Here is a 26880-nt window from a genome sequence, read left to right on the forward strand (position 1 = left end):
AAAAAAAAAAAAAAAAAAAAAAAAAAAAAAAAAAAAAGTACTTCCAGTGTGACATAGTTATGACTTTCTCACTTGGAAAAATCACATCCGTTACTCAAACCCTGATTAAAATTTAAAGTATTACAATATTACATGGTTTGGGCTGGTTTGCTTGCCAGTTTTAAGTATGTTCAAGGAGTAATTATTTTGATGAACTCATGATTCCTTGTACACTGAGTACTGCAGATGAAACATACCATTTCTTTTTAAATAGTTAATGATTTTAAAATATAGGTTTTGCTAATGTTTACATAGAATTATGATTTTTAGATAATTTTTAAAATATAAATAACTTTTCTAATTTTTAGGTGTACACACATTGATCTAAAATTGCCTGATTAAATTGCCAGAAAGTTCTCTAGAAGTAATATGTAGTAAACATAGAGAATTAGAAAGATGATTCTGAATGCTAAAAGTAACATTACATCCCCCAAATCACATTAGACAAGTAAGTTTTATATTTTAAAACCTGCACAATAATGAAACATATACATGCTAATGTTTTACTTGTTACATATTTGATAAAATAAAAAGAATATAAATAAATTATTTTCACTTAGAGTATACCTATAAATAGAAAACAATTTATAATGCATCTATTTTATTGTACTCAAGGAATTTTTTCCCCAATTTGTTTATCTTGAGTATTCGGTTTATAGAATCAAAGGCTGATTGAGATTATAACTTTTTAGAACTATAGAATATTTTGTAATGTCTATGGATTTTAGATATTTTTCATTGTTAATATATAGGACATTCTTTTGAAGAATGCTATGTATTTTATAAATGTCTTGGGCAAATTCAAATTTGTAATTACAGAAGCTTATAGGTTATAGTCAAGTACTCTTTGAAATATCACATGTTGAAGCAAATTCATGCTAATAACTTCTTTAGAACACTAAGACTACTTACTCCAGACCTTCTTGTACTGCTATGATGTGGGATCCATTGATAAATTCAACACAATTATTTGTTGAGATAGATGCATCTTTTATTGAAAGATGAGATCTTACAGTATGTAGTAAAAAATGTATGTCTTAGTAGCCCAGATATAGTCATTTCCCCTCTGGTACTTCAGGTTTCAGGCTTCCTGAGCTTTTGTTGACATAACTGTTGTTTAATTTGTGCTTTCTGATGGAACAGGAGAAAAATCTGTGTCCTGACTTTTACTCATTTATAATAAGATTCCGCCAAGTATTTTCATCTCTCTATGCCTTGGATCCTTTCCATTTATTTATTCGCCCATTCATTGCTTTTGTTTTGTCACTATTAAAAATTGCATTGAGTTCTTTGTTGGACTCAAATATTGAATAACAGGTAGTTGCTGACAGTAAACACAATATATACCTAATAAGGCAATTGTGAAATTTAAAATGGATAATAGGAATAAAATTACTAAAAAAACCTAAAACTTATAAAAAGAAGCTTCAACATCAAGTTAACATCTGTAAATGAGTTATAATAAAATAGAACCTAGTAGCCAGAATATGGTAAGCAGTTTGAAATTGGGCACTCTGGCAAACTTTTAAAGTTCTGCCTGCTGTGCTGTTTATCAAAACAGAAATCTCCAAATCCATATGATGGTCAAACCACAAGCTATTGCAGTGATGACTTTGCTTGTCATGGTAGTAAAACCCTTTTTGCCACAGCCTTTTCTCATTGGTAGTGTCTTATTACCAGTGAGTTAGTGTCCCTCAAACAACCCAGGCTTGCCTTCTCTCCTCATTAGTGTAGCTGTCCACTGTGGGTAGAGTTGGTTTACAGAAGGAAGTGTAAGTATAGAAGGGAAAGTCCGTTTACAGTCAGTATAGAATGAGTACAATTAGACACAGTATTTTAAAAATCACTTCTGCTTTCATGCATGGGAAATAACAACGTTGACAATGTTATTATCAAACACAAAGGCATGATATACGAGAGGCAGCACAGTCGAGTGGGAAGAAAATTGTACTGGGAGCTTAGAGACTTCTTGCCCCTACTTCAGAATGATGTTGGGAGCATGATTGTTTTGACATGGGAAGACCAGGATGGTGGTCACCAAAGGCATTGACCTGAACAAAGAATAACTAATGCTTATCCGTTATGTTTATCTTAGGAAACTGGGAAATGTTATTGAATAAAATGACTTGCTCTGTCTGGAACACTGGTCTCCCAGTTTATAACTCACAAATCCATTTGGGTAGGTTGTGTTTATTTTATTATTTAAAAATGAATACTTGTAGACATTAGTGGATTATAATTTAAATGTCTCACCTGCATTCACAATAAGAGTATGGGTCATATCCTTTTTGCTTCGGTCACTCCTGAGAAGCATGGGCATTCTGTAGGATAGAGGGCGGTACAAAGGTCCTTAGTACACAAAGGTAATGTTGAATAAAGAAGTACAGGAAATTATACACCAGAACAAATTAGTTTTAAGGCTTCTGGACTTAAGAAGTTTTGTGAGTATGTTGTCAGACCATTTTAACTTTGGCAGCCAAGACAGGGTATTGGGTAGGAAAAAAAAAAAAAAAAACTAGATGTTCAATTTTCCAGAGATTTCCTGTGTTTATTATTGTAGGACTGTGATTTATTAAAACTGTCTTACTTCCTCAAGCAGACCAAGATTTCCTCTGTGCTACTGAGGCTAAGATATATGGGGTTTGTGCAAGAGTCTGTGAATGAGACAGGGTTATAGTACCCAGGCTACAGTGCTGTTCATAGCTGTCTAGAACATTTTCACCCAGGGTTGTCAGGAAGAGCTCTAGTCTCATTTTTTCTCATTACTGAATTTACGAATGTATTACCTTTAAGAGGAGTTACTGCTCAAATTGAGTTTTGAGTTATAGGGTCTGAAACCACATTATTTACATTTTTATAGTAATCGATGTCATGTGTTGAAGAAATTACATGTTCTTTATCCGTCTTTCCCTTGGCACTCCTGCAGACAGAAAGTAATACCATCAGTCATGTCTAATCTGGCCAGTGGAGATTGTAGGCAAATAACTTCTGACCTTATCCACTTATTCTGAAGAGATATAAATGTTGTCTTGAGTGACGGTGGTAGTAGTGGGGCAAACAAAAGCAAACAATCTTTCAAAAATATTAAAAAAAATTTTTTTAGCAGACTCTATTAGTGAGCAGGGGAAAAGGAAGGTTGTAGTTTCATGAATTTAAGTCTATTTCTGACAAAATTTAAGATAGTTTATTAAGCAGAGAATTTATGAACACATATGTACTCAGAAATACTATGGATATACTGAGAATGAGACATACCAAACTGTTTGTTGGTAGTATTTCTGGAGTGGTAAAGGAAAGAAATACTGTAGACACCATGAATCTGTATTTCAGACAGATCCCTGACTGTCTTGATAATATTGCTATGAGAAAGATATTTCACCAAGGCTGTTTTTTAAAAAAAAAATTTACTTTTTAAAAATATTTGTATAGGTTCCTTGCAAGGCCCTAAGAGGGGATTTATCCATGTGTTTACCTGGCCATATATTTTAATGAAATTTTCAAAAGTTAGATATTTTTGCATTCTTGTTCTTTTAGAGTCTCCCTCCTGAATTATAATCACTTGAGGTCCACAGGACCTATGTGCGCCTCTGAATAAAAATAAAGTGAGGCTTCCCTTAATTGATATAGGGGTAGAGGACCTAGCAGGCACTGATTTGGCCTCCCTCAAACCCTGGCAACAACCCTTATGACTAAGATCCACTGTGATCCCAACCTTGTTGATGTCTAGCATCTCCTGAGAAGATGTTTTGGCAACCGCATCTTCCTGGGTCCTACAGCAGAACAGAATCAGAATCTGTAAAGATGGGTCCAAGAAATTTGTATTTTTAAAAACTATTTCAAATAATTTTGATGTTGAGTTAAATCTGGGAGATACTGGATTAGATAACAAATAAGAGTATGCCCAAAAAGCTGTTCAACCTGACGGTGGAGTTCTTTCTAGGAGCTCTGCCCTTTATATTGTGAAGCACAAAACCTTTAGCAATGATAAAATAAAAAATATTTATAAAAAGAAAAAACTATATTTACTGAGCATAGAAAAATGCCCACAATGTGTTGTTAATTGCGAAAATCAGATTGCAAAATATTATGTAGGATACAATTCTAATTTTTGTATTAAAAAACCTGGAAGAATACCCATTCATTCGCTAACAATATTTATTGAGGATTTGCCATGCACCAAGGCTGTGCGAGGTGGGCATCACACAGTATGTAGAAGACCAACAAGGTCATTGTCTTCATGGGGATTACATTCCAGTAGTGGAGGACTAAGCTGCTGCTGATTATCTCTGCATGATGGGATTACAGAAGGATTTTAATTGTTAAAATGGGCTCATCTGTACTTTTTAATTTGTTTAGGATGATCACACGTGTAATTTTTGTATCTGTTTATTTACAGAATAAAGACTTGACATATTAAAGAAATCTTTAGCAATGACTGAGATGAAGAGAAGACGTATTTATCAAGGGGGTATTAGAGTCCATGCTTTACAGTCAAATAGACTTGGGTTTCAGCCCAGCTCTTCCACTCACTAGCTGGTAAATTTTCTTATCCTTGATACTTCTAAATCTAGATCTCCTACAGAAACTCTCTCTCATTGGAAAGTTAAAAATGTTTAAAGAGATACCATACCTAAATAACTCAACACCTATAGGCAACATAGATCAGCATAAAGTAAACGTGCTTTTACCATTATCACCATCATTACTAACAATAAAATATTAGAAGAATTAGTGGAGAAAAAGAATCACAAGTGCAGCTTTGCAAACATTCTTCTATGGCTAGAGGTAAGCTGGGAGCACTTCAAGAAGAACTAGATGAGCTGTTAAGGAGAATAGGAGTCCAGAGTTCTCAGGACCTTCAAGGGCTTAGCTGTGAGCCATTCTGGCATCTCAACAGTGAGGAGTGGATAACAGGGCTCCATTTGGGGAATAGCTAACCTTGATAAAAGGCTGTCCTCGGCTGTACAGTGGTCATGGGTGTCTGACCCAACCTGACACCAATTTCCTAGAGTCCAATAAATTGGGGATAGTTTGATCTGACCACAGCACTTTGGACCATAATGATGCTCATAGTAAAGCACAAGAAAAAAATCTTATTCTGTAGGGCCTGTGCAGGTTGACGGAAGAACCTGCTTCAAAACTTTCATTCCTCACCCCAGGGAGGGGATGCAGACTCTTCTCACCCAAGGGACTTACTGAATGTGCACACTTCCAGTTTACACTCTCAGAGATTTTCATTCACTGGGGCTGGTATGGGATACAGAAATAAGCATTCAAAATATCTCCCCAGATATTTTCTCCCAGGCAGTCCTCAGACCCGTGTTAGAAAAGCACTTCTGTAAGCGCACTGGACCCGCCGTGAGTGCTGCAGCTATGCCCATTCCTCTTGGTGGGAGTGGGTTTTCTAAAAGATTTCCAGTTTTGATCTTCAATAACTCTGGCTCTGCCTGGAGTTTAGCCAACAAGGTGAAGGGCCTTAATTCTTTCAGTTAGATTTAATTCAAATAAAATTTGTGGCTCCACCGGATCCTGACTTGGCAACAACTTGTGTATTTGGAGGTACACACAGAATGTCAAAATAATTAACCCATCTTCACTTGTGCTTCATACAGAATATGAAAAGGACCTAATTCATATCCCCCTGCCCCTTTTGTTGGTAACTTTACTTCCTATTCAGTGCCTCTGGAAGTGCTGTCAAGTTTGGCCATGTTGCCTCTGTCAAAGTCCCTCATCAAAAACCTTGGAACTAGGAAATATGAAATTTTCCAAGGAACAGTTATTGGTTGTGGCTGTTTCTTTGCTCTTCGAGGATTGTGTTTCTGACAAGATGCAATGTATGGGCTACTCTCTGAGATCATTCAGTTTTGAGAGTAGTCGGCCACTGTATGTGCCTCATCACCCCAAATGAGGCAACTGCTGTGCTCTTGCTAATTGACATGTGTAGACAGTTCAGGGCCGTCTCTCTCTGGCTGAGATGGGCAAATTACTAGCAGACACATGGCCAATCGCATGTTGGGAACTTCAGGTCTGTATGTGTAATTTGGAGTATCCTCTTTAGAAAAAAGGAATGCATAATGCAGAATAGAAAATTAGGTAGAAAAATAAATATTAGTTTTGAATGAAACAAAGCACTCATGAAATTATAAAATGTTAAAAGTTAACAAATATTACAAATATCTCAAAATTAAGAAAAAGAGAAAGTACTTTTAGAAATTTGATTTCTGAGATTATGTCATAATACTTTTTTCCCCCATTTTTAAACTGTATATTCTCTGCCTCTTTCTAATGAAAACACTTCATAATATTTTCTATGGAGAGGATAGAAAGATGATTTAATTTTCGCTAGCACTGTTGATCAAAATTTTTTTTTATTGATAGATTAGAAAATTTGTAATGTTCTGTTAAGATTCATTCACTTACAACTCTACATATATAATGTCTGGAAAAATTTTCCACAGACTAGCTTCTGGCTCTATACATTTAAAAATTCATTTCTCCTCAAATATTTACTTACTTCTGGTGCCAGATACTGTAGGACATGGTGAATATGGGATCTTGGCTCAACTCTGGAGTGACAATTTTAATATGAGGTAAAATTGAGTACTACATATTATATAATACGCTATATTTTATATATTTTAAATGTATGAAAATATGAAAATATTACACCAGTATTCTTGAAGAGCACAGTAATTGTGAGCTCTACCAATGACAAAATCTGTGCCTGTATTCACATATAAGAAATATAATGTAGGAAAAAAGAATTAAATGGCATTCTGATCTTTGTGGCTGTCACTTGATGACCATTACAGAAGAATCACTTTATATATCAAAGCAATACTTTGTATAATTCCCCTTCTTTCTTCTCTTCTCACACCCCTTCACTATTTCTGAGCAGTAAAAGTGTCATGCCACCAAAGCATGCCTTCCAAACCCCAGCCTGTCCCTCTCCAGCTTCATTATTGTTGAAATTATTTTATTTTCTGGCTATCTCTTTCTCCTTTTTCCTAGCACTTCTCAGCTAGTTTTCTACCTAATATACCATCACAAAACATCAGGTCCAGGACTCTTGTTAGAGGGCAGGGTAGGGAAATAACTCGAGCTCTTTAGCAGGTGAGTTGAGTGAAGGCAGGAGCAGTGGATAGTGCTTATCCACTGATGTTGCATGACTGTCACATTGACTAGAACAGGGCAGAGAGAAGAGGGGAAAATGTAGACCTCTATATTTAAGTTATAAGGTCTAGTTGTAAGAGAGGCGATCAAGTTATATAATTTTTTAGATATCACTGTAAAGGTAAACCACCTTAGCATTTCTTTTTCTCTTATGAAAATTTTAGATTCTCCTCTGAACATGTCTGCCACTTAAGAACAACAGTGCTAACTTAAACTTTTAATATTTCCACCCCATCACACAGCACAATACCCTCATCTTCAACAGAGCCATGAAGAAATATTGAATAATTTCATTGGTGATACAGAACAATCCAAAACATTCCTCTCTCATATAGTTTGCAATCTTGTTACTGACTGACCTCTTACTAAGTTAAAATAACAAATGTGGAAGTTTTGTGTATCATGACTGTGTATGAGAGACTTTCATATAAAAACTGTATAAAAATGCAGCTCTGGAACTTAGACCTATACAAAGTGGCACCTTTGTAATTGCATTTGTTCTGCGAAAAGGAAATAAAAAAATGTTAGTTACTGATTAGAGTCCAAATTAATAGACGTCAATTTTTTTCAAAAATAGAATAGGACTTCTCAGTTTCTTGTGTACTTTAATCTTAAATAAATTTTTATTTCATTTTGTTATATACCCCCACACTACATATATTCAGTTGGAACTGAGTAAAATATAATTAGTGAATATTTTATTTTCTCTATCAACTGTCATTTTGAAGAGAGGTAAAGGATGATAGGTATTTTTACTTTTAATTTTATTGGACTTGAAAATGAAGGAATTATATACTTGGAAAAAAGTTTAAAATTTCTATAAAACATTTCACTTCATAATAATTTTAAGTATTTTAATAAACAAGTATTTTTCAGTTTAGGGTTATTATACCCTTTCCTCTCACAATACACTAAAAAGTTCAATATATTATAGAAAATATATCATATATGTGAATATATGCTCTATGCATAGTTTTAAATGGTTTCAAATGTTACGAAGAATTTTGTTCCATTAAAAGCAAGCCCCTGGGTTATTTACATTTGGCCTAGATAAGATGTAGCTTAAATATTTGTTGTTTTTCTAGCTTGGATTGTAAGGAAAAATGCTTCCTTATCTGTACTCCATAGAATATCAGATCACATGACATTGTCTTATTTTGTATATTTGGTATATATTTATATAGAATACACACATGTGCATGCACATATACACACATATTTTCCCTCATTAGCATGTGTATTATATTAGTGTAAGGACTGCATCTGCTTCATTTTTCTATGCCATAATGTTATATGTATAGTAGATTTATAAATACTGAAATGAGTCGATGTGCAAATATTGAAATAAATTTAAAAAGTCAATTTTAAGGTCTTATATTTTAAAAATTTGTTAACTTTTGTATTCTTCCAATTGTAAAGTTAATAGTCTATTCACAAAAAATTATCAAAACTTTCACTATTATTCCCTGTCTGAAGTTTATGAGAAATTCTCATCATTGTTTATTACTGCATTCTCATATGCATTATCTTGAAATTCCACTAATCTCAAGAAATTTGGGTGAAATGAATGTACTAACAATGCTCAATTTGTCTGTTAGCCACTACCGTTATCCGAAGAACATACTGAAAGCCTAAATGTTTAGGAGAGATTATAGAATTCAGATAATGACAAAATATTAGTAGGATGTCTAAATATGAATAATGTGAACTATCCAATTTTTTCATATCATGTTAGAGTTAGTAGCGTTAGCCACTACCGTTATCCGAAGAACATACTGAAAGCCTAAATGTTTAGGAGAGATTATAGAATTCAGATAATGACAAAATATTAGTAAGATGTCTAAATATGAATAATGTGAACTATCCAATTTTTTCATATCATGTTAGAGTTAGTAGCAAATAGAATCTCTAAACTATAAAATTATTACATTCTAATCCTGGTGACCCTTTGCATATTATTGAAATTCTTTGATCATCTGAATCCATGTCACAATGTGGATGCCTAAGAAATTGATTAGCCATGGTAGGCCTCTTTTGTTTGCTAGGTAGATACAGGGATTGGCATTCCCAGACTATGTCCAGATGATGAGGTGAAACTCGTTACCAACCAAATCATGAGGTTTTTTATGATCTTAAATAAAAGGTCACAGCAAAATCTTAAAAATATGTTAAATCAAACCAGATGTAGAAAGGTTTCATTAAAATGTCAAAACAGTAACGTAAAAGAACGGTTAGTTCCATTGTTTGAATAATCGTTCAACTTTAAACATTAAAATAACATCAAGATTGAAGTATAACATAAACTCCCCAAGAAAAAAAAAATTAAAAGCAAAGATTTTAGATCTTTAATTGAAACCTGCTCTATTTTATTCATTGTCATAAAATTATATCCTATCGGGGTTTCTTAAAGATCTTTACTTACTTACCTTTATTGACCAAATTAAGACTGAATACTGTTGTTTTTTAAGTGGCCTTATTATATTGTGATTATTTTTTAAAATAAAATTGTACTTACTTTTTGGATTTTGGTTAACGTATTTATCATAATTCATTAAGACATCTTCAATGATTATCAAAGTTCAACTTTCATGACCTGGGAATTTGGTCATTATCATCTCTGTTTATTTTCTAGTTCTATTGATTAAAACATCTATCAAAAATTTTTTGTTTCATTATATAAGTCATTCACATTGACTCAAGATTTTATTGTTATGTGTAGAATGAAATAACCCTGATAATGCTTAAGCTTTGGTAATACCGATTAACATTATTCTCTTGTAAAAGAGTGTTGTATTAGATTTTATTACAGTATCTTTAAATTAGTAGTAACTGCTTTTTTCTGCCTGAAATTAAGAATAAGTGCTTTAACACTAATTCTTAATAATTGTCAATTGTCAAACACCTGACAATTGCCTCTTCTCTCTACAGTTTTTTGTACCTACCCCAGATTAACTTTTCTGTAATACTGAATTTCTGCTATTTCAACACTCACTCTCCATGGCTTCCTCTTGCCTTCAGGATAAATCAGGAGTCTCTAGAATAATGTGAAACTAACTCAGAGACACATCACAGGGTGTGGTCTCCATCTTCATTTATAATCTTATCCCTGATTACTCACCAATATTCTCTAGCTGCTAGGGTTTGAATGTTTGTCCCTCTAAAAAACTCATGTTGAGGGCCGACCCTGTGGCGCACTCGGGAGAGTGCGGCGCTGGGAGCGCAGCGACGCTCCCACCGCGGGTTCGGATCCTATATAGGAGTGGCCGGTGCGCTCGCTGGCTGAGCGCGGTTTGGGGTGACACCACACCAAGGGTTGCAATCCCCTTACCAGTCACAAAAAAAGACAAAAATAAATAAATTAATTAATTAAAAAAATAAAATAAAATAAAAAACTCATGTTGAGACTTAATCCCCAATGTGGCAGTACTGAGAGATTGGACCTTTTAGAGGTGATTGGGTCATGAGGACTGTGCCCTCATGAATTGATTAATCCACTTACGGATTAATGTGTTACTTAATTAATGGATTATCGTGGGAGTTGGATTGGTGGCTTTATAAGAAGAAGAAGCTACCTGAGCTACCCCTTGCCATGTGATGCCCTGCACCACCTAGGGACTCTCCAGAGTTCCCAGCAGGAAGAAGACCTTCACCAGATATGTCCCCTTAACCTTGACTTCCCACCCTCCAGAACTATAAGAAATACATTTATTTTCTCTATAAATTACTGAGTTTCAGGTATTCTTTTAAAAGCAACAGAAGATGGACTAAGACACTAGCCAAATAACATGTTACTACTTTGCACTGGTCCCTCCCTCTTTTCTAACCCTATCCATTTTTTAGTGTTTCAGCTTTTACAGCTGTGTAACTAATTAACTGAGAACTTCGTGGCATAAATAAACATTTATTATGTTCACTAATCCTGTGGGTTGGGAATTTGAACAGGGCACAGAAGGACAAGTTATCTCTGGTTCACAATGTTTGAGGCCTCAGCTGGATGACTGTCATGCCAGAGGCAAAAGTCATCTGGAAGCTACTTCAATTACAAATCTAGGGGATGATACTGGCCATTGGCTGGGGGCCTCAGTTCCTTTTCAGATGGACTCTCCCTGAGGGCTTCTTCATGTGGCCTCTCTGCATAGGCTAGTTTGGGATTCCTCACAGCATGTTGGCTGATTTCTACACAATGACTTCCCGCAAAAGAGAAAGCCATTTGGAAGTTATATTCTTTTTTATAACCTAGCTTCAGAAGTGATGTAGTATTATTTCCACTATACTGTATTGGTTGGAGCAGTCACAGCATTCCAAGGTTCAAGGGGGAGGGTAAACAGAGTCTACCTCTTGATGGAGGGTGATGAGATCCTGGAAGAGCATATACGACTGGAAATATTGTTGCAGTCATTTTTAAAAAATTATAATGTGCCACAGTCAAGGACTGCAGTTTGTATCCCATTACCTCTTTTAAACTTTCGTAGGCTAATATAGGTTATACCAGCCTTTCCCTTCTCAAGTCTTATAATCTGTGCTCTCAGTTACCTCCAGTATATTCCTTAGACTAGTTAACTTTCCATGTGTATCTGTTTTACCTCCCCTAAGATACTGCAAATTACTTTAATGCAAAAACCTCACTTTCCATCAATAAATTAATTTCTGTATTTTTATTTTCCACAGGATCTAGCATAAAGCTTTGGACATAGTTGGTGCTCAGTAAACATCTAGATTAAAGACAGATAGGCTTAGAATAAAATGAGAAATTTGGCTTTTATGCATTGTAAATGAATATGGTAGATAGTCTTTGTAAAGAGTGCAGTGGTGGGGGGGGATAGTGGATGTGTTACTGCAGAAAAAAGTGAGCAAGAATCACATGTTAAGCACAAATAAATGTGTTTGGGCTGAATGAAACATTCAAGCTTAAATGTCAATAAGTCGGGGCCGGCCCGGTGGTGCACTGCTACAGTGCGCCGCTTGGGAGCGCGTTGGCGCTCCCACCGAGGGTTCGGATCCCACATACAGACTGGTTCCCGCTCGCTGGCTGAGCGAGGTGTGGGCGCAGCACCGAGGGTTGCGATCCCGTTGCCAGTCCCGGTCCGGTACGGGCGCAACACTGAGGGTTGCTATCCGTTGCCGGACACGAAAAAAGACAAAAAGGAAAAAAAAAAAAAATGTCAATAAGTCATGATGGCAGTGAATGTGAGGTACATTTCTGCATCGTAGATATTTAATTTTAAATTCAAAAAATTTTTAAAAATTCATTTAATTAATCCAAATTATATTCATTGAAATTATTATTTTTTAAATATGAAATTTAAAACAATAACACTGTAATTTATTTATTTATTGTTTTTATTATTTTAATTTTTCAATATACAACATAGTTGATTTTCATGTCCCTTTACCAATTCCTCCTTTTCCTCCGTCCCTCTCCCTCCTCACTCCCCCCATCAACATCATATCTGTTCACTTCTCTTAACAAGATCAAGGAATTATTGTGCTTGTGTCTTCTCTGCCTGTCCCCCCATTCATTTGTATATTTACTTACTTATTTATTTTTATTAGCTCCCACAAATAAGTGAGAACATGCAGTGTTTCTCTTTCTGTGCCTGGCTCATTTCACTTAATATAATTTTCTCTAAGTCCATCCATGTTGCTGCAAATGGTAGTATTTCATTTTTTTTAATAGCAGAGTAGAATTCCATTGTGTAGATATAGCACATTTTCCTTACCCACACATCCGATGATGGGCATTTAGGCTGGTTCCAACTTTTGATTATTGTAAACAGTGCTGCAATAGACAGGGGATTGCAGGCATTCCTTCTACATGATTTCCATTCCTCTGGATATATTCAGAAATGGAATAGCTGGGTCATATGGTAGATCTATCTGTAATTGTCTGAGGAATCTCCATACCATTTTCCATAAAGGCTGCACCATTTTGCAGTCCCACCAACAGTATAGGAGAGTTCCTTTTACTCTGCATACTTGCCAGCATTTGTCATTCTGAGTATTTTGGATATTAGCCATCCTAAATGGAGTGAGATGGTATCTCAGAGTGGTTTTGATTTGCATTTCATGAATGCTGAGTGATGTTGAGTATTTTTTCATATGTTTATTGGCCATTCATTTATCTTCCATTGAAATTATTAAATTTAACTCTGCTGACATTTAACTGAGAGCTGATAAGACCAATGGGCCAATAAGAGTAGATATTATAATATTTTGTATTTTTCAAAAGTGTATAGCTATATTAAGAAAAACATTTGTTTTGATTAATTTACTTTTATTTCTTTTTAAAAATTTAAAAATAGTACATGTTTATTATAACAAGCCAAGATGTACAGAGAAAAAACAATTGCCTTTTGTTTTCCAATCCTATACTGAAGATATCAGTTTTGGTTTGCTGTATGTTTTCACAGCTTTCTCTATGCTTATTTTGTATAATTCCCAGTGTTCATATATTACTTATTATATTGTTTGTACCATAGTTTATTATTCTTAAATATACAGGGCTAGTGGTTATGTCAATGGTAATTTCTCTGTGTCATGCTTATGGAATCTGCATATTAGGATGTGAATGAATATCCACTGTGGCCAGAGCACAGGGCGTTGGCAACAGCAGGGTGGGGGGAGGCTAGAAAGATCAGGAGGGTGTGACAGTGAATGGTCTGGAACACCAAACCAGGTAATCAACAGTGGGTGGGGAGGGGGCATCCAGGGCTTTTTGAGAAGGGGTGTGTTACAGATTCACTCCTGAATTTCAAAATAAAGTATTAAAATTTACTTTGATTTTCCTGACAACACCATGAGTTGAGGCAGTGAGGTCCCCTGTCCTGCACTGGAGTATCAGTTATTGCTTTAAGAGGCTAATTTATCGACTTTTTGGCAAACTAGTGGATTTGATATTTTATTTATTTATTCATTCATTCATTCATTCATTCATTCATTCATTCATTCATTTTCCCAACTGTGACCTGATTCCAAGAAAAAAAGCTAGCTCCAAATTACGCTCTCTCTAAATACTTTAACTTCCTTCCCCAAATGTAAGGTCTTGAGATTTCTTTTTTTTTTTTTCAAATTTTATTTTATTTTGTCAATATATAATGTAGTTGATTATTGTGGCCAATTATTGAAACCTCCTTCCCTCCTCTCTCTTCCCCCTCCCTCCCAACAATCTCCTTTCTGTTTGCTTGTTGTATCAACTTCAAAGAATTGTAATTGCTGTGTCTTCTTCCCTCCCCAACCCCAGGTTATTTGTGTATTTCTTTATTTTTAACTCCCACAAATAAGTGAGAACATGTGATATTTCTCTTTCTGTGCCTGACTCGCTTCACTTAATATAATTCTCTCTAGATCCATCCATGTTATTGCAAATGGCGGTATTTCATTCTTTTTTATAGCAGAGTAGTATTCCATTGTGTTGATATACCACATTTTCTGTATCCACTCATCTAATGATGGACATTTGGGCTGGTTCCAACTCTTAGCTATTGGAAAGAGTGCTGCAATGAACATTGGAGAACAGATATACCATCAACTTGATGATTTCCATTCCTCTGGATATATTCCCAGCAGTGGGATAGCTGGAGTCATATGGTACATCAATCTGCAATTGTTTGAGGAACCTCCAAACCATTTTCCATAGAGGCTGCACCATTTTGCAGTCCCACCAACAGTGTAGGAGGGGTCCTTTTTCTCCACAACCTCGCCAGCATTTATCGTTCACAGTCTTTTGGATATTAGCCATCCTAACTGGGGTAAGACATTAGAATAGTTTTATTTCAAACATTAATTTGTAGAATATAATTGTGTGTGTAACTATAACCTTGAAAGCTAAAAACATGCTTGGTAGATATTCAGAGTTACGTATTTATATATAACTGTTATGTATTTAAGATGGCCGATCACAGTGAAGTGATGAGAGGCATTCATCAATATCCAGGAGTTCGATATCCTGTCCTTACTCCTAATCTTCAGGGTTTTCACCGTGCCGTAAGTATGCTACTAATTTTTTCTAAAATTGATATGCCTCTATTTTTTAAAATATATTTAAAAAGTTAGAATGGTGTCATATGTAACTCACTTGTAATCCTGTATAAATACTGTGCTAATATACCAACATGAATACGTAGAGATGAGTTCTCTCTCATGGCATCGTTAGGAACTAACATTGCTCCATGTAAGAGGCTTTTCCAGTTTAACCATTCAAGAGTCAAAACATAAAAAGACAACTCTCCATTTTGATGAAATTTTTTGAAATTTTTCTCCAATAGAAAATATAGTGTACAACTTAAACATTTCTCAATGCAATTTTGTAATTATAGGTACTATTGAAGTAGGTAATTATTCTTGTCAACTTTTTTGTCAGCTTTTTGTTTCTGATGTTTCTTCCTTTTAGGTGAAGCTAATCATTGTCATTGTATCTGCCTCTAATAACTTTCCTTATTCCTCTTCTGATTTGTTTCTTCTGATCCTATGGGACTTAGTGATTTATATGATTTAAATGAAAGCTTCAACGATTAAACATACACATACAAGCTTAAGCAAAATCGTATGATATTATGCTTTCATGGGTTTATCGCAAAGGTTTTGCTGCAGTTATATGTGGTATTAACGAATATTTTTCACTTTTGTGTTTGAGATTGTATTGCACAACGTTGAGATTGTGGAGTGCTAGTAAGTGTATCACTTTTTACTGTATCTTGTTAGAATCATTGATCTTTTTTGTTGTCGTTTGATTTGATATAATTTTTACTGCAGTGTACAGAAAGGAAGGAAGAGGCATTTTAAGAAATTGTAAACATTGCTGTCACCAGTCCTAACATAGTACATGACATTTCTACCTTAAGTAAGATATTGAGAGGACACCCTCGTTGTAGCTTAGAAGGGTAAGCAATGGAGGGAACCAATCTTGGCTTGACAGTCAGGCAGGCCTGTGCTCAAAACTCAGCTCCAGACCTTCTACTGGCTGTATAATGTCCTACTAGCAACTTCTTCGAGCCACAGTTTTTCCATTAGTAAATGAGCGTAATATCACTCAGTTTACAGAGTTGTTTGTGGATTACAAAAAGGGCATTTCAAAGAGTGTTTGTGGCAAGATTAGAGGAATATAATTTTAAATTCCAAGGCAAATTTTAAAGAATACAAGAGTGCCTTACAGAGTTGACTTCTACTGCTATTGTTTACATTTTTGAAATTATTAGCTTTTGGCTTTAAATTATATTTTTCAGGTTGCAGCTGGAGCTACTGAGATATCAGTTTTTGGAGCTGCATCTGAATCCTTTAGCAAGAAGAATATTAACTGTTCCATTGAAGAAAGTATGGGAAAGTTTGAAGAGGTCGTTAAGTCTGCAAAACATATGAATATTCCAGTACGAGGGTACTTATGAAATCCCACAAATTCTTTCAATTTTGTTGATATCTGTTGTTAAAGTTGCTTTTGAATTATCTTGATATTCTTTTACTATTTATTAAAATATACATAGGGTATCTTATTTGTACTTTATTTAATCATGGTAATCACTATATAGTCACATTCATTAATGTTATTAATGATTATTAGTGTGTATCTAGCTTGTGGAAGTTGTAATGCAATTGAGAGCAGAGACACTAGCATGGAAAGCTGGTATTATTAACCATTTTATTTACACTCAGTTATCCAAATGCATTCCTCTTTTGATATCAGCCTAGAATGTGTTGATAAACTGTTATAAATTCATAGCATTTGGAAAGGAATCACTCTATGGTGATTCAAGTTAGAACTTCAATAGACTATGTTAAACATTAAATTGAGCCCCTGAGCTGCTCTGGGATGTTGGGCCCATCATTTTACCCATTCAACCTCCCCCCTCAACAGCTGATTTACCTACTTTCTCTGGGTGACCCCAAAGTACCTCCACAGCACCTGGCAGAACACTGTCTAAAAATTCTTGACAAACTGCATACAGAAGACACATGGAATAGTTTTTCAGTTCTCCACTATTTTCTATTATATATTATATTATTTCTGTTAATGGAGGTATATTGGAGATACAGGTCCTTTTCTCTTTGCCTTGTCTCTGTCTTGTAGAAACTGCATTGCTTATGGTCTGAACTATCAGACTTCTATTTCAGTAGACCCATTTTCTTTCTCAGGAATTTAGACATGGGAAACCAAATATGGTTACCTGAGTTGAAAGATTAATGTGATTTTGCCACGAGTTCACAAGACAGAATAGTAGAGAACAGAAATGGGAAAAGAAGGAGGATCTTACCAGTGATGAGAGATATATGGGAAAGGAAAGAGAAAATCTGCCTTGGTCCTTGCCTGCTTCCAGGAGCAGCAATTACAGCATGTATTGTAACCAGGCCTATGTGCTGTGAAATATATAATACATTTTTTGTTACTTATGAAGAATTTGTTTCTAAAAATTAGCTAATTTTATATTGATTTTATAAATATGGAGGTGTAATGAGCATATCATGTTATCTTTTTTACTGAAATATAATTATACATATTTGTGGGATACAGAGCAGAATATCAATACCTGCATACTATATGTGCTGATCAAATCAGGATAATTACTATATTCATCATTATAAAACATAATCATTCTTTGTGACCCCAACCTGTTTCTTGATATTCTCCCCCTCCACATTTCCCACCTCTAGTAACCACAGTTCTGTTCTCTCATTTTGAAGGTTCATTCCTTCCTTCCTTCCTTCCTTGTGTATTATCATGGTTGTTTCTTTTCTTCCTTCCTTTTTTCCTTCCTTTTTTCCTTCCTTTTTTCCTTCCTTTTTTCCTTCCTTCCTTCCTTCCTTCCTTCCTTCCTTCCTTCCTTCCTTCTTCCCTCCCTCCCTCCATCCCTCCCTCCCTTCCTCCTTCCTTACTGTTTTTTAGCCCCTTATGACTGAGGACATGTGGCATTTCTCTTTCAGTGCCTGGCTTATTTCACTTAGCATAATTTTCTCCAAGCTCATCCATGTTGCTGCAAATGGCAGAATTCCATTCTTTTTTATGGAAGAGTAGTATTCCATTATGTATGTATACCATATTTTCCTTATACAGTCATCTGTTAATGGACATTTAGGTTGGTTCCTACTCTTAGCTACTGTAAATAGAGCTGTGATAAACATGGGAGTGCAGGTATCCCTTCGACATGATGATTTCCATTCCTTTGGGTATGTAGGCAGTGGTGGGATAGCTGGATTGAATGGCAGTTCAATCTGTAGCTGTTTAAGGAATCTCCACAGTGTTTTCCATAATGGCTACACTAATTTACAGTCCCACCAACAGTGTAGTAGGGTTCCCTTTTCTCCACATCCTCACCAGCATTTGTTATTCTCTGTCTTTTTGATAATAGCCAGTCTAATTGGGGTGATCTCAATGTGGTTTTGATTTGTATTTACCTGATAATTAGTGATGTTGAGTATTTTTTCATGTGTCTGTTGGCCATTTGTATACCATGCTTTGAGAAATGCCTATTCGCTCCTTTACCCATTTTTTAGGCGGATTACTTGTTTTTTTTACTGTTAATTTGTTTGAGTTCCTTATTTATTCCGTATATTAATCCCTTGTTGCATGTATAGTTTACATATATTTTCTCCCATTCTGTAAGTTGTCTTTTTACTCTGTTGGTTGTTTCCTGTGCTGTGCAGAAGCTTTTTTGTTTGATATAATCTTATTTGCTTATTTTTTCTTTTGTTGCCTGTGCTTTTGAGGTCTTATTTATAAAGTTTTTGCCCAGTCCTACATCCTGAAGTATTTCCCCTATGTTTTCTTCTAGGAGTTTTATTGTTTCAGGTCTTATATTTAAGTATTTATCCATTTTGAGTTGATTTTGGTATATTGTGAGAACTGTGGGTCTAGTTTCATTCTTCTACATATGGATGTCCAGTTTTCCCTGTACCATTTACTGAAGAGGCTGTCCTTTCCCCAATGTATGTTCTTGGTGCCTTTGTTAAAGACCAGTTGGCTGTAAGTACATGGATTGATGTCTGGGTTCTCTATTCTTTTCCATTGGTCTGCGTGTCTGTTTTTATGCCAGTACCACGCTGCAGTAGATGCTTCAGTACGGCTTACCTAGCAACAGGTGCATCAACATGTACTTGATCATCATTCAGAAAATTTATATCATCAGCTGTTAGATTTAAAGTCATAAGGCAGTACACATTTTATAAATGCTCAATAAAACTGTTTAAATGTTTACAAAAATAGTAAACTTCCATAAAGTCTAAATAGTAGCTTTTATTAGGGTTTTAAGGCTATTGTTAAATCCTCCGCCCCCAAACACACACATCACATGCATGTATACACATTTTTTACTCATACTCAGGACTTATGACATCTGGGACACATTGTGAATAGATACCATGCCAAATCAATGACATAAAATGCAGAGTCAGCTAACTACTGCTGCATATACATTATGTGTGAACGGACAATGAAATGTTTACATTTTGGACTTATTCTTTAACCTGCAAGTCACACGCCATATGTTTTAAAAAGCTAGGTTATTTTTCTATTATGTGTTTAAATTTTAAAAGGTGAAGAAGGCGAAGAAAAATAAAAGTCTATGATAAATGTAATCCCTTCTTCCCCTTACCAAGAGCGTTTATTGAAAGAAATATCTGCTGGTTTTCCAGGATCCTTTTAAAATTGAAATGCCTCAAGATATGAAGTAGTGCTCTAATATATCACACAGCATTCAGGATTTATTGCTTTTTTGTCTAAAGCAATTTGTTGCTTCTTTATCAACTTATATTTAATGAAGTCACATGAATTGCATGGTCTTGTTTGTGAGAGTATTAATTTAAGAGGAAATGATTACTAAGTGGCATGATTAATTTCATTGTTAAAATTCTTGAAAGTAGATATTACAAAATCACAAGGTCAGCATCTCTGTATATCAAAGCATAAACCATAAAAGCGTTTTTACGTAATTACATCTTATACCTCTCCTATAAAATGGTCTAGAATGATTTGACCCATGATTAACCTCCTGAAAATCTGAGCCTACTGAATGTTCAAAGTGTATTTTTAACATTTTTTGTAGGATTCAAACAAAATCATTCATTATTGTTAAAAACATTACAAAATGCAAAGATGTTTATCGGTGAACCATAACTGTTGAATTCCTTCTCAAATTTCCAGAAAAAGTAAATATGCAAAGTAATGAGAACAAGGAGTAAAGGAAAATTAGTAATTAAACTAATATAGACAATCATAGATTACTTTTAGATACAAAAAAGCAAAGGCAATTGTAGGTTATGATGCTGTTTTACTTTAGTCACAATCTCTTTATAAAATATGATTAATATTTATTAATATTCAGGAGGAGGAGTCTGATTTTCCTAGAGCCATAATGAATCTAGAGTGCTCATTTTATTCACCTTTTGATCTACTGTTACCCTCACCACCTACTTTCTTCTTATCTAAAACCAATGGAAATTCAGTCTGGCTTTAAAGATTTCCAAAGGAGATTGAATCACATGCATCAGTGACCCATTTCTTTGGTGAAAGACCCTCAATGACAGGAAATTCTTCCTTTGCTTAATTATTTTTTAACTCGTTACCTAGCTCTATATAATTTCCATCATTTAAAATATCGATGTTCCTAACTGCCATGAAGTAAGGGCCTTGTCTTCCCCCTCAAAATAGCCAATTTTAACTGGTTTTCCCTTTGAGAGAAGATTTATGACTCAACATGTTTATGCACAACTTGCAGCCTGCTTGCTGGGTTAGCCAAACCATCTAGGTCATGTTGCACCGAGGTTTTGTTTCCTGTCCTCTCCCTGTCTAATGCAGAGTATCATTATGGATTCTGATCCTGACCCTGAAGGTAACAGCAGTCTTACTGAGTGAGATAATGTGTCTCCCTATTTAGGGCTCCAGTTTAAAAATACATACTGAATAGCAGTTTCTCACAACTGATGAATCACATACCTTCCACTGGATAATCTACCCCTATAGAATTTGCTTGCTTATATAGCACCATCTCTTAAGTGGGCAGCTTCTTGCTGCCCAGAGAAGTTCCTTTCCAACTTCTATTGTTAAACTGTTGGCCTGGAAGAACGATTCAAATCATCATTTACCAAAATATGGTACATAAAACTGTAAAAATGAGACATCTGTTAAAGGTATTTGCTTTCATACATATGGTTTGTTTGAGGGTTTATATGTATTTCAGCCTTATATATTATTCTGGTACTGCTGTGTGCCAGAATAACACATACCCAGTGGTAGTTAAGATGTGTAAGCTGTGTTTGTGTAGTCAATATCTAAATAGGCTTCATTTAGAGCTTTTGAGGAAAAAAAATGTGTTTTGTCATTTCTCATAAAATTAGCAATAAGACTTTTTATTATTATTTATTCTTTTGCTAGATTTTGTCTTTTTATATATGGGCAAGAAGTAGATTTGTAAGTTACGTAGTTAATTTCAAGAAAGTTAATGGTGTTTTTAACATATGAAATTAATTCAGCACAGGTTTTGGTTGAGTAGTATATGTTCATTGTGCATAGTTACTCATACCAACTTAAAATTATTTTCAACATGCTTTTTCTTATAAATACTTTACACAGTGCCAGTGTCAAAACAGGTATGCAACAAAGAGTAAATTCAAGAAGTAAATATGAAAAGATATTGTATGTAATGGAAGAGTGAAAATTATAAGTTTTTAATTGATGAGACAAACATTATTTTTCAACTGAAAAGTTGAAATAACTGTGAATTCCTTAAAAACATTTATGAAAATACTTTTATTTAGAAACATTACTCGTCTAAAATCAGAACACAAAGAATATCTGGAAGAAATTCTGTGAATAAAGTTCAGAAATACCGAAGTACTTATATTTAATTTTATTTAACTTTTTCCAAGGTAATTCAATAGAAAGCATAGTTAGTGTAGGATAGTTTCACAGTTAATTCAAAGTTCAATTAAAATTTTATTTAGGGACTGAGGTGAGCCAAGCTCAGAGGTTTACCTTAGGAAATATCTGGACAGATTTTCCCAGAGTTTAACTCAACATATTCAGTAGAGTTACATTAAAATAAAAACAGTGGTGGAGGTGGCAATAAGGGAGAATTTATTGTTCAAATATTTGCAGACATCTGGATTTAAAAAGGTTAAGCAGGTCCCTAAATGTAGAACTTTTTAAAGCTAGGGCTAGAGGAAGGCTGTATTATATTGGGTTTCCCAAATTTACTGATCTCTGGAATCCTCTTTTCAGCATGCATCTACTGTGTGTAGTCTTCCAAGTTCTCACCTCTGGAGGTATCAATTAGCTCTACAGACAAGTTACATGGTAGCTAGACATTTTGAGTAGGTTGGCCAAGAAAACATGGTGATTAAAGTGTAAGAATCAGATCACAAAAGGAAAGATTAATTTATCTTCTAATATCTGAATTTAACATTGACATTTTGGTTTTTGAATAATTATTTCCATAAGAAAACATGCTATTGAAATTTATAAAATGAAATATAATATATAGGAGCCATGTAGTGAAATGTCTATTTCACTGAACATAGGAGAACAAGCTGCCCAATATTGAAAGCTTCAGGTCTTTGAGATTTAAGTATTTCGAGATCTCAAATTCGAGAGCTCGGTTATTTACAGATAGGGTCAAGAACAGGGAAATATGGAACTATGAGGAAGAAAATCTCTTGAGCTACAGTGGTTTAATTTGGTGAATAAAAGATTATTCTGTATACAATCATGCTATTTAGAAGAAATACTGTTTTACAAATATCTTCTGAAGACCAAGCAAGATAAGCAAGCGTAGCTTGAACATGAAGCATTACCTAATGCGTCAGCCCCAGATCATGGGTCTAGTTTGGGGGCTGGGAGAGCAGGGAGTCTGCTGTGTATCCAGTTAAGATTGATCCAAGAGGCATTTACACATATGGGGCTGCAATACCCTTCCAAGATGGCTATAGGTGGGGCTGAAGCCATTTAATTGAAAATTACCCAAGGGTGTATCATTTTAGGAGGCAAAAGCATGAGGGTTCAAATAAGGTAGTTGGTCCATTGAAGAGAAAAGACAAATATAGCAGAAAAGCATAGCAAGTTTCAAAAGGGCTGGACAGAAATGAGGTCAGGGTAAAGGTAATGTAAAAATCAGTCTGTAACTTTTCTCTGTGTCTAGCTTGGCTTATTTCCCTGTACTTGAGCTTGTATTTAGAGTCAGGATCTGAGCTTTGCATAAAGGAACTTTCTCATTGTTAATAGCTAATTTGATGTAGTAGAAAGACACAGCCTTGATATTGGATAGATTTGGTTTTAAAGTCTGGCTCAGCAGTTTGCTCTACATGTGTTCTATAACCTATTTAACTTACTCGATCCTCAGGTTTGCCATTGATAAAGAGGATTTATTGTTCAGATTACACAATTTTAGGCAGATGTCTAGCCCAGCATATTATTAAATGTTTTATGCAGCAGCTTCTCCAAGGAAGGACTGCTGAAGGAGGTTATGGCATTTTCTTTCAAAGAAAGCTTTAAAATATTCTAACTTAAATACAGGCTTAATATTCCATTTCATCAGGAACCAAGCAGATTAATTGACATCTTAATGTCAAGGTCTTCACTTTTAAAATCTTACATAGTATAAGTTTAAATGCCTACAAAAGTAAACCGGGGTGATGTTTTTATTTTGGTTTTTAAAAATAATTTGTAACATCTTTATCTGATCAGTTTTCCTAAAATATTTGAAATTCAATTTATTTTTCTAAAACCCAACATGCATATATAGATTTAGAAACAAACTTCTATGTAAAGCAAGGTATTAGATGAACGTTATTTCCTAAACCTTGCCCAGATTTATACAGAATTCACAATTTATAAGAAGATATTTTAATATGTGGAATTCTAATAATAGATTTATGAGAAATAAAGGCAGCCAAATATTTTAGAGCAAAAAGAGAATTTTAACAGAATTACTCAGCTATTATAAGCACCATCTTACACCTCTAGTTCATTAGGAGACTTGAAGTCACAGATAATTTTCACATTAACTCATGCCAAGTATCGTAATAACTTCGTATAGCATACATTATACGAAGTTATACGAAGGGCCGGCCCGGTGGCGCACTGCTACAGTGCGCCGCTTGGGAAGCGCGGCGGCGCTCCCGCCGAGGGTTCGGATCCCACATACAGACCGGCCGCTCATGGGCTGAGCGAGGTGTGGGAGCAACACCGAGGGTTGCGATCCTGTAGCCGGTCCCGGTCCAGTACGGGCGCGACACTGAGGGTTGTGATCCGTTGCCAGTCACGAAAAAAAAAAAGAAAAAGAAAAAAAAAAAAGAATTACTCTTTGGTACCAAGAAACAGTCTTTATTTCTTATGTTATTCACAGTGATAAATGCATAATATCCTCTCAAAAGTTATTTTTGAATGGCTTAATAATAATAGAATGCTATTTTGTATTGCTTATATGTTGGTGTATTCTGCATGAGCGTTTCAAAGTAGCTCCTATATTTAATTACCTTACTTATTAATTGACATTATATGTCATTTTATCACTCCTGGCATTGACATTTATACATGGCTTTTATTCATCCTCTTTGTTCCTTTTTGTCAGGATGATTGGAGGAAAATGAGATAATTGTGGGAAGGTAGCTTTGGATAACACCTAACTGTAGGTGCTTTTTCATGATTCAGTTCTACTAGGAAAGGTTGTTGAAGACTGGATTGCTTCAGTTGTTGGTTCCTTGCCACCGGGGACCAACAACACAGGGTGGGAAGGGACCCCGGACCAGCCGGCGGTAACCTCTTGTGGGGCTGAGCGGGATGATGAGTGTCGCAGGCCCGATCCCCTCTGTGCTTCGGCCCCGGGGACAAAGAAAGACTACCCGGGAGGAGGGGTGAGGACAGGGCAGGCGGGAAAAAAGTGCAGAGTCACCGTACCCCGGAAGTTAGTTCTTTTAAGTTTTGAGTTCTCCGCTTAGGTTTCGGTTTCCCAGAATCAGCCCGAAGCAAGTTTAAAATGGCTGAGGTACTTTCCCAAAATGGCTGGCGGCCCGGACGTAGCCCAACATTCAGTTTTGTCTCTTGTCTTGTTTTTGCACAGTACTGAAAAGTGTCTTCAAAAAGCACAAATAAAAACAAAACAATTAACATTTCTATCCTTTGGGTTTATTGTAACACTGTGCTTTTTGTTAATTTTAGCAAGATTCATTTCAATATGGTTGGTGATTCTTTTATTTTTTGTCATCTTAATGATGTCTAAAAAATATTTTCCAAGTTCTGATCTCCCAGATATGTGCTGTCATCTCTGTCTATAGGATTTAGGACATAAATATCCCATAACTAGCTATACATTTTTTTTTGTAAAAGTTAGGAATTTCTTAGAAAAGTATTCAGAAGATGAAAATGACATCTCAACTAATATATTTTTGCATTAATTCATTCGAGAAATATTGAGCATTTGTTGTGTATAATGTACTGTCTTATGATACCATGTGGAATATGAAAATGAAAAAGTAGCGTAACTTAAAAGAGTTTTCAGCAGACTGAGAAAATAAAATATGTAAAGTAATAATTATTATGTTGTCAAAAAATGCAACTACAAAACTAGATACAGATATTACTATTAAAATTTAAAGTAATTCTAATCTCTGGGGTGATTTGGAGAAACTTCATGGCAAAAGCATCAAAAACATGAAGTCATTAAAGATATGTAAAAATATGGAAATGTAATCTGAAATAATGGCCTTTCATGGCAGGGCATTGAATCTACAAAGAGCAAAGGCATAGTGAAGAGAAATCTTAAGAAATGTTAGGGTAACACAGAGAAGTTTACTTCTATGGGAGTAAAGGTTTTGGAGGTTGTATAGTAAAAGAGAGGAAGAAAGTTAGATTGAAGTTTCACATATTGTTAAACTTGAGTACCACGTTTATTTGGTAGAAAATGCCAAGCCATTTCAAAGTGGGAAAATAGACAACAGATCCATGCTCTAGGAATATTATTTTGACATTAGAAATTGGAGTAAAACCAAGTGACATGAGACTGAGGTAGAGAGGGCACTTGGGAAAGGGGTCTCAGGGATTGTTTTGTATCTCAGGCTGCCATCGGCAGAGATTGTGTGCCCTGCAGGCTGGAAGGGAAGAAGCAGACAACCTTGGTTGATGACTATGTTCTCAAAAGTGACCTTCAAATGATTTATCAAGACCAACTCTGAGAATAACTATATCATTTGTAAAAATGGCAAATGTAAGGGAAACAGGTTTATGCAAAGAGAAAAAGAGATGAGCACCATTTTAGACATACCGAGTTTAATATGTTATATGGATGCATCAAACAATATTTGTAATGTGCAGGAGGAGCTTTGGAGTTGATTCTACAGTTTTCTGCATAATGGTGAGAGAGAAAGAAGGGCAATGGGGCACTGAGCTGACTCAGAGACCCCATTTTCTGTTTCCACTACAACCACATAAATATAACAATCTTTAAAACATACAGCCAAGCTCTCAGAAAAGAAACCCAGGTTTCACAAAAGATAATATGGTAAATCATGCAACTTGATGCCACAGTGGCACAAGGGGGAATCTCTCCCAGATATAATCCCTAGTTGTTTGGAAATGGGATTTTAATGTATGTATAGAAAAAGATCAATGTTCTGCTAAGGCATGGATGTGGAACTGAGTATTTCTTGGAGCCAGCAGTATCTCCATGCCAATGCATAGTCACTAGAGCCTAT

At 35.2% G+C, this 26880-nt stretch overlaps 1 protein-coding gene across 2 annotated transcripts in view; it reads left to right on the forward strand.

Annotated features, from left to right (window-relative positions):
* The window catches only part of HMGCLL1 (3-hydroxymethyl-3-methylglutaryl-CoA lyase-like 1), a 153878-nt gene that overhangs the window by 53215 nt on the left and 73783 nt on the right, over positions 1-26880 (forward strand). For both annotated transcript variants that reach the window (XM_008582101.1, XM_008582102.1), the window contains exons 4-5: positions 15100-15195; positions 16434-16582. In XM_008582101.1, the coding sequence (XP_008580323.1) occupies positions 15100-15195; positions 16434-16582 (245 nt within the window). The remainder of the gene's footprint in view (positions 1-15099; positions 15196-16433; positions 16583-26880) is intronic.

This window comes from Galeopterus variegatus, unplaced genomic scaffold (genome assembly GCF_000696425.1).
Source record: "Galeopterus variegatus unplaced genomic scaffold, G_variegatus-3.0.2 Scaffold2520, whole genome shotgun sequence".
NCBI classification, from domain to species: domain Eukaryota; kingdom Metazoa; phylum Chordata; class Mammalia; order Dermoptera; family Cynocephalidae; genus Galeopterus; species Galeopterus variegatus.